At 53.8% G+C, this 12,778-nt stretch overlaps 3 protein-coding genes and 1 non-coding gene across 4 annotated transcripts in view; all 4 read left to right on the plus strand.

Moving 5' to 3' along the window:
* The first annotated feature begins 342 nt into the window (after positions 1 to 342).
* Positions 343 to 4,268, plus strand: LOC132451454 (LIM domain-containing protein 1-like). Its single transcript, XM_060044035.1, has 7 exons — positions 343 to 1,367; positions 1,714 to 1,812; positions 2,453 to 2,520; positions 2,836 to 2,898; positions 3,127 to 3,257; positions 3,805 to 3,856; positions 4,048 to 4,268. The coding sequence occupies exons 1-7, from the start codon at positions 1,340 to 1,342 to the stop codon at positions 4,129 to 4,131; spliced, it is 525 nt and encodes a 174-aa protein (XP_059900018.1). The 5' UTR covers positions 343 to 1,339; the 3' UTR covers positions 4,132 to 4,268.
* A 162-nt stretch (positions 4,269 to 4,430) lies between these two features.
* On the plus strand, positions 4,431 to 8,221 carry nrm (nurim). The gene is made up of 4 exons (XM_060044000.1): positions 4,431 to 4,739; positions 5,311 to 5,504; positions 5,910 to 6,086; positions 6,908 to 8,221. Exons 1-4 carry the CDS (start codon positions 4,586 to 4,588, stop codon positions 7,211 to 7,213), a joined length of 831 nt encoding a protein of 276 aa, XP_059899983.1. The 5' UTR covers positions 4,431 to 4,585; the 3' UTR covers positions 7,214 to 8,221.
* Positions 5,090 to 5,162, plus strand: trnak-cuu (transfer RNA lysine (anticodon CUU)). The gene has a single exon. It is a non-coding gene; the product is annotated as a tRNA-Lys (tRNA).
* A 36-nt stretch (positions 8,222 to 8,257) lies between the features above and the next one.
* ppp1r18 (protein phosphatase 1, regulatory subunit 18) overlaps positions 8,258 to 12,778 on the plus strand; it is a 10,785-nt gene continuing 6,264 nt past the window's right edge. The window contains exons 1-4 of the mRNA XM_060044062.1: positions 8,258 to 8,399; positions 8,956 to 9,518; positions 9,748 to 9,822; positions 10,111 to 12,778. The exon at positions 10,111 to 12,778 is cut by the window's right edge and continues 237 nt beyond it. Coding sequence (XP_059900045.1) covers positions 9,019 to 9,518; positions 9,748 to 9,822; positions 10,111 to 12,778 — 3,243 coding nt within the window. The 5' untranslated portion in view covers positions 8,258 to 8,399; positions 8,956 to 9,018. The remainder of the gene's footprint in view (positions 8,400 to 8,955; positions 9,519 to 9,747; positions 9,823 to 10,110) is intronic.

Below are 12,778 nucleotides of genomic sequence, written 5' to 3' on the forward strand. Positions count from 1 at the left end.
CGCTCCGTGAAGCACTCTGCAGAGGGAGGGGTATGCTGTATGCAAATGGAGGACAGTTCAGTTGCAAATCACCCGTGGCTTGCAGTTGCAGCAAGATGCTTTATCCACAACAAATGAAGCGCAGACATTCGCCTCGTTCCCGTCAATGTTCGCTATACTTTGTACGAAATTGAGCGAAAACTGGACGAAAGTGGGGTGATTCGTGATGCACTTGATCCCGTATGGGGGACGAGGGAAGTGATGACACGTTATTAGGCAACGAATGCTTTTGTATTTTTGTTGGTTTTCAAATGTGTGTGCAAATATCTGGGAATCACTCTTGCCCGCACATGTCGGCAAGACGCATTCCTGAGCGCCACGCAGCGCCCCGGGGCACGCGCACGCACATGCCCGTGTGTGCACGCGCGGTTGTTTACTGGTAGATCCACTCGGTGTTTTTCGACCAAACTCGTTTTTCCACCTCAGTATTAGATGTCCGGGCCAGGTGTGATCTCTCTATTGTGGTGCGAGACCCACTGCAAGGCTCGGGAGAGAGAGGGGACTTCCCCGTTGGAAACTTTGTTTCGTCCTCTCCTGACCGCTGAGTTTCGATTAGAGCGATGGGGAACGAACAGGAAAATTATACTGGAGCAGGTTGTTATAAAATAATGTGCAGGTCATATACATGTCCACACGGGGGAAGCACAGAGCGAGAACATGAAGAGTTTGGATTGGTTTGAGTCCATAAGCTTTTGTTAGATTGCCCTTACTTTATTGTTAATGATGAGCTTCTCTGAATCTCAAGTATTGAGATTCAGAAAAGCTGTCTATTTTGGAAGTTTTGACAACGGTCATTTCTATAGGCCTACCGCTGCAAATTAGCATTGCAAAAATCAGTTTTTCGCACTCACACCATCTACGGTGTGCTATAATTCTGGACGAGGTCCAGCCCCACTGCGGCAGAGACCGGCTCAGCTGTCGTCTGTTATAACCAGAAGCCAACTGCTCCCCGCCACTGACCCCAGCTCCCTTACAGCTGTCTGGGGCAGGCATTCAATGAGTCACCCAGAGAGACCCTCACATGTCCAAAGACACAGTTCTACACCCAGAGAGACAGTCACCCACCCGCCTAGAGAGACAGTCAGACATCGAGGGAGACAGTCATATCCACCCAGAGAGACAGTCAGACACACAGAAAGACAGGCTGACGCCCAGAGAGGCAGTCAGACACCCAGAGAGACAGTCAGACAACCAGAGGCAGACACAGTCAACCAGAGAGAAAGTCTCACACATACAGACAGGCTGACACCCAGAGAGACAGTCAGACATCCAGAGAGACAGAAACAAGGGACACCAGGATATGAACACCAACGCGGGTCTTTACATTGGTAAGTTGAGTTTCAAAATAAAACGTTTTGTTTTTTACTTTTAAACTTCTTTAACCCTGCAATCCATGGTACTTATATTTGGTTTGAAGAGTTTCAAACTGAAACCTTAAGCTTATTCGGAAATGAGACATAATTAAAAAATAAAAATATCCATTGTCAACTCATTTGTTTATTGCATCTTCTTGAAGTCCATTTGATACACAGTTGGATTTGTGCTCGGCTTTGTAAAGATTGCTTGGCCGAGGGGGTTCACGCCATCGCCATGACGACCAAGGGGACGAGTCGGTGATAAGGCTTAATTACCTCGCTCTGTGATTATATCTGTTTGTTCCTACTGTGTACACAGGAAGCTGTGGGAGATGCCGGGAAGCAGTGCATGCTGGGAGCGCGTGCCAGGCCCTGGGAAAGCTGTTTCACGGCGCGTGTTTCACATGCGCTGAATGTGGTGAGTCACGGAGAGAACGACGCGATGCTGAGGGAATGTTGTCAACCCTGTGGCATTATGGGAAACGTAGTGAATGAGAACATGCTATGCTGTGAATGAGTTTGTCCCACCCAATATTTTCGAGGATTCTGGAGTAGGGTTCTGTCCGGGAAAATATATGGCCTGTTAAGCCCTTTAAGACTGTACCTGTGAGTTATCTGTGTTTTAGGGCTCTATAAACACAATTGAACAGAATTTAAATAGAATTTTGCTTTAAAAAAAATATCAAATATGTCTGTTCTCAACTAACCTAACGTTGGTGACTAAGAGGAAAAACACTTTTTGACACAGCCTCTGTGTTGTGATGGCAAAGTTTATCAACGAGAGAAAGCTAGATGTGTGTATCTTTCAGTGTGTGAGTTACCGACATAGATCAGAGGAAGGGGAGAGTTTTTACACTGGCCTGTAACATTTATTTTGGTACTGAGACTTCATTCACCCACAGGACTGTTGGTGCTATTGCCCCCACACATAGATCCATCCACATACCCCACTTTGACAACTACTAATGCAGTGAATGTGTTAACCCCTGTGGCATTATGGAAAATGGGGTGAATATGCTCCATCTAGGACTGATGTTGTCTTTGTTTTGAGTATCTAGGCAGAGGATTGACCGGCGAGCCCTTTTACCTGGTGTCTGGGAGGATCTACTGTGACAAGGACTTCTTGGTAACAGCTACACTACCAAGTGATATACAACATACTATACAACCTTCATACATTCGTCTAACCATGTGAACGTTTTGTTTTGAATGAACCCTATTTTACCATTTGGTGTAAGAAGTTAGAAGTTGGTTAGTAGAAGTTAGAAGCCATTTAAAAAAAACAAAAAAACATTTGTGACATCACAAGTGTTCATCCAGATTGGCTGGAATTGCCCACTTGTGATGTCACTAGGTGTGTTCACACCTGCCGGAGTTATAGTGGCCCTTAAGCCAGCGGTCACCATGCCAACGGGCGGGGTCTGTCTGCTCTGATCCCCAGCGCTCCGTTGTTCAGCCGACGCCCGAGGCCTGCGGGGGGTGTGGCCTCTCCATCCCCGATACGGTGAGTAGTGTGTGTGTGTGTGTGTGTGTGTGTGTGTGTGTATGTGTGTGTGTCCGCCTGTCTGTGTGTGTGTGTGTGTGTGTTTTTGTGTGTGTTCGTTCCTGTCATGCGTCCCGCCCACTGCCCTGGTGTTGTGGCTGTAGGGGGCGCTTGGGTCTGCGGCGGCGGCCATGTTGGTCGTCCCGGTAACGCCCCCCCCCCCTCCCCCCCCCCCCCGCCCCGGTCCAGGTCCTTCAGGCGAGGGGCCGGTCCTACCACCCCTCCTGCTTCTGCTGTCCCACCTGCCGACGGGCCCTGGAGGGCCTCCCGTTCACCGTGGGCCCCGACGGCCAGCCCTACTGCCTCAGGGACTACCACAGGTAGGGGGGCCCTCACGGCTCTGTCACCGTGGCAACCTGCTGTCTACAGTAGTCCCGTGATACCCTGTTACCGTGACAACCTGCTGTCCAACAGGCGTCTGGGATACTCTGTTACCATGGCAACCTGCCGTCATGGTAACAGTGTATTGGATACATGGTTACCATGACAACCTGCTGTCTACAGTAGTCCCGTGATACCCTGTTACCGTGACAACCTGCTGTCCAACAGGCGTCTGGGATACTCTGTTACCATGGCAACCTGCCGTCATGGTAACAGTGTATTGGATACATGGTTACCATGACAACCTGCTGTATACAGTAGTCCTATGATGCTCTGTTACCGTGTCAACCTACTGTCTATACAGGCGTCTAGGATACATTGTTACCATGACAACCTACTGTCTACCATGCTATGATGAAGATGACGATGAAGATGGTTAGAAGTAGCAGCAGACGCATGAAGATTTGATTAGAGCAGACTAACAAAATGGACATTATTAATGATTTGAACTATGCTGTTCGTTTCTTTACAAACCTCCGGCCTCAGGCGCTGGGCTGCCCGGTGTGCCGCCTGCCTGGAGCCCATCTGCCCCCTACAGGTGAGAGGGGGGAACTGTCTGCAGGATTAAAAAAACGAGGGATATTCCTTATCAGAACATTGTTCTGAATATTTAGACTAATCTGAAAGACGTGTCCATCCAGCAGGGTCCTGATGATAGGTAATTTATAAATAAAATGTATTATTATATTTTTAAATAAATAATAAATAATGTCTGTTTGTTTTTCCAAGGGGTCCAAAGAAACGACTAGAATAGTAATATCGGACCGAAGTTACCATGTGGAGTGCTACGACCGCCAAGTAAATCACGTTTGACAAGATCTGTTAGGCATTTGTTTGTTATTTGTTGAATTATTAATTATTCATCTATATTATTTATTTATAATTAATTAATATATATATAATAAATATTTTTACAAGACATTAATATATATAAATTGTATGTATATGAATGCATTTATTAATTAATATATCTCTTGTCGGGGATTTATTCTCTCTCTCTCTCTCTCTCTCTCTCTCTCTCTCTCTCTCTCTCTCTCTCTCTCTCTCTCTCAGATAATGCTCTATCTTTAGAGATAGAGATACATTATATAAATACAAACACACACGCACACACGTCCTGAGAAACCGAACTGGAGGAAACTTTGGCAGCGACACCAAGTGTTTAATTTGAGTCCCGCACCGCAAACATCTCCCGGAAGAAACTTTTTTGGACGGTCTGGCAGGGCTGCCAAGTGAACTTTAGGGTTTAACTTTAAAGGGTTGTAAAATGTCTCCGTCCGTGACCGCGCGTGGCTCGGCCCTGTGCGTCCTCGCGCTCCTCAACTTCGCCTTCGTCTTCATCACGGGAGTAGACTTCGTGCGTTTTATCTCATTTCGGGCGATTTACCAGAACATCACCGGAGATAGCCCCATCTGCCAAGGTAACCCGACACCCTCCCGGTGGCTCATCGTCCGCGTCTTTGATACAGAGATACAGAGCAGTGGACAAGTGGTCGTTGAGATTAGAGATTGATGTTAGGAGTCATGTTAAGGGATGTTAACTTTACTCTGAGTTAATTTACAGTGCTCAATGCATATGTGGAACCAGGAGGGTGCATAACACATGTGTTGATTAACCGGGGTTGGGTGATGCGATGCCTTGGAGCATTGGAATGAATGAATGAATGAAAATAGATTGAAAGTTAATCACAAGCATTAACTAATTAACACAAAAGTGCTAGTCGAAGTTGGGCAATTTCTTAAATGGTCCAGCGTGTAGATGCTCCCAGCGGCCCGGCTAGCTCAGTCGGTAGAGCATGAGACTCTTAATCTCAGGGTCGTGGGTTCGAGCCCCACGTTGGGCGCAAACCTTTTTATTACAGAGAGGAGGAGTTGCTGGGAATCTTAGGTGCACTGTACACGGATGCTTCGCTATTTTGTCAGGATTATGTACACAGCCAGTTAACGTACTAACATAATAATCATTATGTTCGTTGTCCGTCGTCCCTGGAGACACGGTAGCCTGGACGGAGGCTCTGAGCGACGGAGCGGTGCTCGGGGCACTGGCGCTCGACGCGGGGCTGCTGGCGCTCTTCGTCGCCCAGCACAGCCTGCTGGCCTGGGCCCCGGTGAAACAGGTCTACCAGGCAGGCCTGGGGGTGCTGAGTCGGGCTGCCTACTGCTGCTCCACCGCTGTCGCGCTGCAGGTAACGTGAGGTTTCCCAACCTGCGACTCGAGAGACCGGTTTGAGCCGCCTGTTGGTCTCGGCGGATATTGCGGATTTATGAGATAGATCTGTTTTAAGGCCTTAATGGTGCTTTTCTTGTCGAAGAAAAATTACTGTATTTTGGCAGGTCTCTTAAAGGTTCGGATACGAACAGACTGGATTGGTGCCGATGAACGAATTACCTTGTTGGCTATTATTTCCAAAGTTATCATTATTTATTCACTTCTAGAGATATTTTGATGTATTTTAAATGAAGTAATATTTTAAAACACGTATTTATTTATAATATATTTATAAATAAATAATAGTATAAATAATTTGTGTTCTTACTTGGAAACCAAAACTAATCAAGTCCCTTTTTATCCCCGCCCTCTTAACGGTTAGATCCTGATGAAGTTCTGGCAGCCTGTGCACAGCGCCCCCTGTCTGTGGTCTGTGCGCCACGCACCCTGGAATGTGTGGTTTCCTGTGCTCTGCTTCGCGCTTCATTTCCTCTGTTGGGCTATCATGTGTAGCATCCTGCTCATCTTCGACTACCCAGAGCTGCTGGGCCTCAAGCAGGTAGCCTGACGCTCAGAACCACACCAAACCACATGACTCATGCATGTGAACACAGCTCTATTCTCATTTACATTTAGGGCATTTAGCTGACGCTTTTATCAAAAGTGACTTACGGTAAGTAGATTTGTCAGAAGAAGAGAAACAACAATGTATCACAGTTGGTACAGTACGAAGGTTCATAGAACCAAGTGCCCAGCACTAACAATCGCCAGGTCAACCCATTCCCCGTACAACAAAGGATTGTTACATTGCTAGGATAAGATGCAACACAATGCTAAGTTATTTTCTTTTAATTTTTTTAATACAGTTTTAAGGTTAACTGATACATTATTTTCTAGTGTTCGCTATCAATTAAACAGTTGTTTTCTTTGCTTTTTAAGTGAACTGATATAAGCCACTTGTTTAGCAGCAGTCGTCGATCATGAGCTATTTCTTTCACTCTCGACTGACACCCTTCTAAAGTAAACATCAGCTCACCTGGACTCCGTCCAGAACTACTGTTGTAAAAGAGTCAACGTTTACACTGGAGGGAACCGCAGAGGTTAGGAAAACAGTTGGTGAAGATAAGATAAAGGTTCCAGCCATTGTTTGTATCGTAGACCTGCTTCGATTTAGATCGCGACTCTTATATTGGCTAATAGAGTAACCTTACATTAATCTAGCAGTCTGTCTGTCTGTCTGTCTGTCTGTCTGTCTGTCTGTCTGTCTGTCTGTCTGTCTGTCTGTCTGTCTGTCTGTCTGTCTGTCTGTCTGTCTGTCTGTCTGTCTGACTCTCTCTCTCTCTCTCTCTCTCTCCTCTCTCTCCCCCCCTCCCTCTCCAGGTGTACTATGACCTGCTCGGTCTCGGGGACCCCATGTCCCACAAGTCGCCCCGTGCCCAGAGGCTCTTCTCCCACCTCCGTCACCCTGTGTGTCTGGAGCTGGGGGTGGTGCTGTGGCTCCTCCCGGCTCTCCCCCTCGACCGGCTCCTCCTGGCAGGGAGTCTGACGGCCTACCTCGCCCTGGCGCACTCCCTCGACAAGCAGGACCTGGCCTACCTCGCCGCGCAATTCAACAAGAAGCTGCAAGTCTTCGCCTCGCCACCAGGTGGCGACACTGAGGACGGGGGCGACCGCAAGGCCGAATGAATGGATGAATACAAGGTTTTGGGCAGTTGAGGGTCGAGGTGATTTCCACAAAAAAACGTAAAACGTTTTATTTGCACCGTAAATCAAGGACGAACTGTTATACCACTGATCCTCTCAGATGCTGTTAAAATTATAGGATGACGGCTATGGTCAAGGAGCCAACATTTCTCTATTGGAAGAAGCCATAATTTATGAGCAGGTGTGTTAATAGGCTATAGATCTGACAACGGCCAATTTGGAAGTTGCCATATGAAATGCAAAATACTCTTCAAGCTAAATGTCAACGTCGATGTTACTAGATCTTATATTTTTACGAAAAAGTATTTTTTAAAGGCCAATAATGGATCACTCACATCTATATATTTTGTATCTACACTGTATTTTGTAAACACTTTATCAACTCGTTACCACTTAATGAATATGCAGATGTACTAGGCCTATCTTCTGCTTTAATCGATCAATAAAAAGTTGTTTCTTTGCTTTTTTTTAAAGTCCATTGATGTCTTGTCGTAATCCCATTAAATCATCCTGAGCTATCTCCATGACACTTGTCAGTCTAAACTCAAACTAGTGAACTCCAAAGCGCTCTCCAGTGTCAACACGGTTAAGCGTCAGCTCCGTGAGTGTTTAAGCCGCTTGGCATGCATCCTGAACTGTAAATCCCCAGTGAAAGACGGCTACCCCTCTATAGGCTGACTGGGGTAAGCCTCGGACGCAGACCTCCCCCTTCTACCTGCTCTTCCTCTCCAGCCCTCCACCTCCTCCCCACCCCACACTAATTGGTTCCCCCTGGAGGAGGAGGAGGGGCGGTGTCAGACGGCCAGTCTTGCGGGCTTTAAGCGTCTCTGCTGGGGTCCCACAATCTGGCGTGTGCCACTAAACTCCTCCAACGGCGCTTTAATGGCATTATCGGATTACCATTCAACAGCCACGACCGCAGAGAACCGTCTTTCTACTCATGTGCGGTGGATTTTATTTAGGTTGTAAAATAAAAGCTTTTGAACAGTCCCTGGAGTTCGTCAATTTTTGTATTGTTATTTTTTAAGACGATTTTCTGTACAATTTGAGCATTTCGGAGCATCACGCACAGAGGCACGGAGGAGCGGATCTGCTCCTTGTTGAAGGAGCGATGCTGGGTTTGAAGTCCACGCCGGTTCAGAAAAATCCCGACCACTAAAGAACCGCGGTGAGTTCAGTTCCTGAACACAAATCCATTTTATTGTGAAACGAATGCATCAATACTTCAATAGTTATAACGGATTCGTTCGCTTCCATGGTTCCAAATAGCAAAGGCCAAGGAGTTGTGATTTGTATCCGAACAAAATATCCACCTATACCCTTGACGCTTTATACCTGATGGTACAGTGATTGTAATTCAGCCCTGCTGATGTCGAGCGATTCAATGTGTTCTTCTTAATTAGTTGAGAAAAGTACTGAACAAGTATTGCGTTAGACAGGCAAGGGCTTGAGTCTGAACACTGAGCAACAACAGGACTGTCAACTTTATCCTGGATGGAGTGTTACCGTTATGAGCTGCGCTGAGAGAGTCGTCAGACAGGTTGGTTTTACCCGGCTGATGATGTGTTGTTGCTGCTATGATTATAAAAACATGATAATCCTTCCCCAGCGTGGCTCCAGGTGATTAGAGCATGAATCTTACTTTATTAATGTGGGTGAGAGCATGTTGACTTTAAAAGTAGCATATACTTATTTTGGATTATAACTGAGGGGGTTTCTTGCAGCTCCGTGGAGGAGGAGGAGGAGCAGGAGCAGGAAGAGGAGGAGGAGGAGGCAGCGTCGTCATCATGTCCGTATCCTCGCTGCCCGAGTGGAAGCAGCTGCTGCTGGAGAGGAAGAGGAGGGAGGAGGAGGAGCGGGAGCGCCGGGAGAAGGAGGAGGAGGAGAAGCTGGCCAGCATGCCGGCCTGGAAGAGGAGCATCCTCCAGAGGAGGCGGGCCAAGCAGGAGGAGAAGGGCGGCGACGGGGAGGCGCTGAGTGACAGCGAGAGCTCCGCGGGGGTCCCGCCGGGGAGTGAGCGCTCGCTCAGCCCCGACCCCGCCCCCCAGCGGCCAGACCCCGCCCCCCAGCGGGCCGACAAGCTCCTCCACGACCGCGTCTCCATGGAGACCATCGTCCCGGTGCACGAGAACCCGTTTGTCCGCACGCAGAGCGGGGGGTGGCGGGGGGGGAGGGAGGGGGGGGAGGCAGCGGGGGGGGGAGGGGGAGAGGGAGAAGCCCGGGGTCAGAGGTCAGGAAGGGCCGGCAGGGAGAGGAGGAGGAGGAGGAGAAAAGGAACGCAACTCTGAGAGGCATGAAGGAAGGGGAGGAAAGGAGCGAGAGAGGGAGGAAACGAACGAGGAAGGAGGAGGAGGGGGAAGAGAGAGGAGCAGGGGGGATGGAGGAGGCCCGGTGAAGGAGAGGGAGAGACAGATGGAGAGGTGCAGGACGGGGAGGGAGGAGAAGGAGCAGACGAGAGGGAGGAGAGAGGAGGAGAGGGAGAGGAGGGAGCAGGAGGCGGCCCCCTGGGCGCCCAGCCTCCGGACCTTCCGGGTGGAGAACATCATCATCATCGAGCAGGAGCACCAGAACGCCTTCCAGAGCCGAGCCAGGTGGAGGGAGTGGGAGGGGGAGGGGCCGGAGGAGCAGGAGAGACGAGGAGGAGGTGGAGGAGGAGGAGGAGGAGGAGGAGGAGGAGTGAGGATGGACCTCAGGGAGCTCTTGGCCGGAGGCGGGAGCGTGACGGAGATCCTCGCCTCCGAGGTCCTGATCATCAAACCCTCGTCCAGCCCGGAGCGGAGCCTCCACCTCGCCTCCACCCTGGGAGCGAGGGGGGGGGAGGACGGGGAGAGGAGGAAGAGGAGGGACGGGAGGGAGGGGAGACGGGGCGGCGGCGGCAGACGAGGAGGAAGAGATCCCAGGCGGGACCAGAGCCGAGAGGCCGGGCGGGAGGAGGGAGCGCCGCTGCGTCTGGACGCCGCGTCGGGGGAGCGCGGGCACCGGGTCAGCCGGCTGCTGAGCCGCTTCGGCGAGCACCACCACCGCCCCCCCAGCCGCTCCAAGAGCTCCGAGAGCTTCGTGAGGATCCTCCGGAGCGAGGAGGCGTCCGACGGCAACAGCGAGGACGAGGAGGAGGCCCGGACGCGGGCGGTGAACGGGACGAACTCGGCGCTCCGCGGCGTTCCGAAACGTTCCTTCAGCTTCTCGGACCGAGCCGCGCTCGCCAAGGACAACGGCGTCAACGGTGACGGGCGCCGCGGCGACGATAAGAAGGGGGTCGAGGGGTCTCAGAGGCTCAAGGAGCCGCAGGGGAACCGCGGAGATGACCTCGAGGTGTGCGGCATTCTGGACGCCGGCAGGGGTGGAAAGACGGCGGCGGAGGGGGTCCGATCTGCTGCACGCCGGACCACCGACAAGGCGCCGCCCCCGGCGGACCGGAGGAGCCTGGAGTCGGCGGACGACGTGGAAGGAGACAAGGGATTCACGGTGGTCCCGGTCCGGAACACGGAGGGCATCGCCTTCGCCCGGAGGGTCCCTCTCCGGCTGGAGGGGAGGGCGGCGGTGGCCCGGGCCGTCCAGGGAGCCGGGAAGCCTCCGAGGGAAGACGGCGGCGCCGGAAACGGGAGAGCGGAGCCCGCCGGCGCCGGAGCAGCGCCCCGGCACTCCGGCGACCCGCTCGGGGAAACCCAGCGGGCGTCGAGGGCGACCGACGCCCACCTCTACCGCGACGGCCGCGGCGAGGGGCGTCGGCCCGCCCTGCCGGTGGCGGCGGCGGTGGGGACCCCCCGCGGGCTCCTGGAGATCCAGATCCCCCGCACCGTCTTCTACGTGGCGGAGGACCCCGCGGAGAAGAGGAGGAGGAGCTTCCCCGGGGACGAGGGCCGGGACGGGGGCCGGGCTGGCAGGGTTGGGGGTGGTTGTCGGGATTGTTGTGGTAGTGTCGGTGGCGTTGGTGGGGGTGGTGGTGGCGGAGGTGGGGGTGCTGATGGGAGTAGTGTTGGTGGAGGCATGGACGGGGGCGGCGGTTGTCATGACGATAGAGGCGTGGCAGTGGAGAGGAGGGACAGCTGGCGGGTGGGGAAGCCCTTGAGTCGTGTGGAATCCCTGCGAGAGAAGATCCGACAGAGAGAGCGGGAGAAGCGGATCGAGAGGGAGAGGGAGGGAGCCATTGATCTGGATCTGGATCTGGATCTGGATCTGGGGGGAGAAGGGGAGATGGAGAGGGAGAGACCAGGAATAACCACCGGGAGCGAGACCCTGCAGGACGCAGGGTCCGGGGACGGAGCGGAGACCACCGGTAGCGGCCAGACCCCCAGCGGTGTCCGCTTTGAGGCCGGGGGAGCCGAGCGAGACGAGGAACCAGAAGCGCCCGCGGCTCAGGCAGAGGACCGCTCCGACAAGCAGGAAGCCCTCGCAACGCAGGCCTCCGCTGACGTCACGCAGGAAGTGTGCGCGGTTAAAAAAAGCCCCCAGCTTCCTGTTTCGGGTTCATTCCGCGCAGCCGTCGCAGACGAGGAAGTCCCGGTCGCTGCAGCAGCGGAGCCTCCCTCTGAACCTCGCCCCGGAGCCCTGCGGTCCTCGTCCGTCGACCACGACGGAGACGGTTACTACGACGACGACGACGGAGACGGGGTGGACCTGCTGCGGCATGTCGAGGAGGAGCTGAGCAGGCACGTCGGCTGGCACCGAGCGCACGAGGGCGGCGGCGGGGAACGACAAGAAGAAGAAGAGGAGGAGAAGGAGGCGCGAGAGGAGGAGGCGCAGAGGCAGGAAGCCAGTTCCGCCTCGCCGGACTACTCCTCGGAGGGTCTTAGCCCCTCCCCGCCGCCGTGCCTCAGCGCCCCGGGCGAGATGAGCCGGATCTACAACGTGAAGGCGGTGAGCGCCACCCGGACCGGCGGGTGCTCCCGGGAGCCGGGAGCGCCGTCGGTGGAGCTGCTCAGGGTGACCCCCCACCTGCCCCCGGCGCTGCTCACACAGCTCCGGGGCGGGGGCGGCGGCGGTGGCGGGGGGTCCCAGGGGGACCTCAAGCCCCGCCCCCCCGGGGACGTGGTGCCCGGGGCGCCATCGCTGCAGCGGCGCCTGGAGAAGTTCCAGCTGAAGGAGCCGGCGGAGGCGGTGGGCCCCCCGAGAGTCCATGAACCCAGGGACTGGACGGCGTGTCGGAGGGACCAGGGCACCTCGTCCCCCACGCCCCGACTGCCCGCCTGGACCCAGCGAGCGGGCTCCCCCTCCAACCACCAGGGACCGGCCCAGCCCAGCCCCTCCACCCGGCACGGGACCCCCACCACCGGGACCCCGGACGCCCCCCTCCTCAGGAGCCCGTCGCCCGAGGGGGCTGCGAGGGCGTCCGAGTCCGGCCCCACCCCGTTCTCTTCCCCGGTTCTCTGCTCCCCGGCCCAGTCCCCCAGCACCTCCCCCTGCCCGCCCTGCTCCTCCACCTCCTCCTCCACCACCTCCTCCTGCACCTCCTCCTCCTCCACCTCCTCCTCCTCCACCCCCTCCACCACCCTGTTCTCCGTCAGGAGCTCGTCCAGGGGCCAGGGGAGCCGGGGCGCCACCACCATC

This window comes from Gadus macrocephalus, chromosome 22, assembly GCF_031168955.1.
Source record: "Gadus macrocephalus chromosome 22, ASM3116895v1".
Taxonomy (NCBI): Eukaryota; Metazoa; Chordata; class Actinopteri; order Gadiformes; family Gadidae; genus Gadus; species Gadus macrocephalus.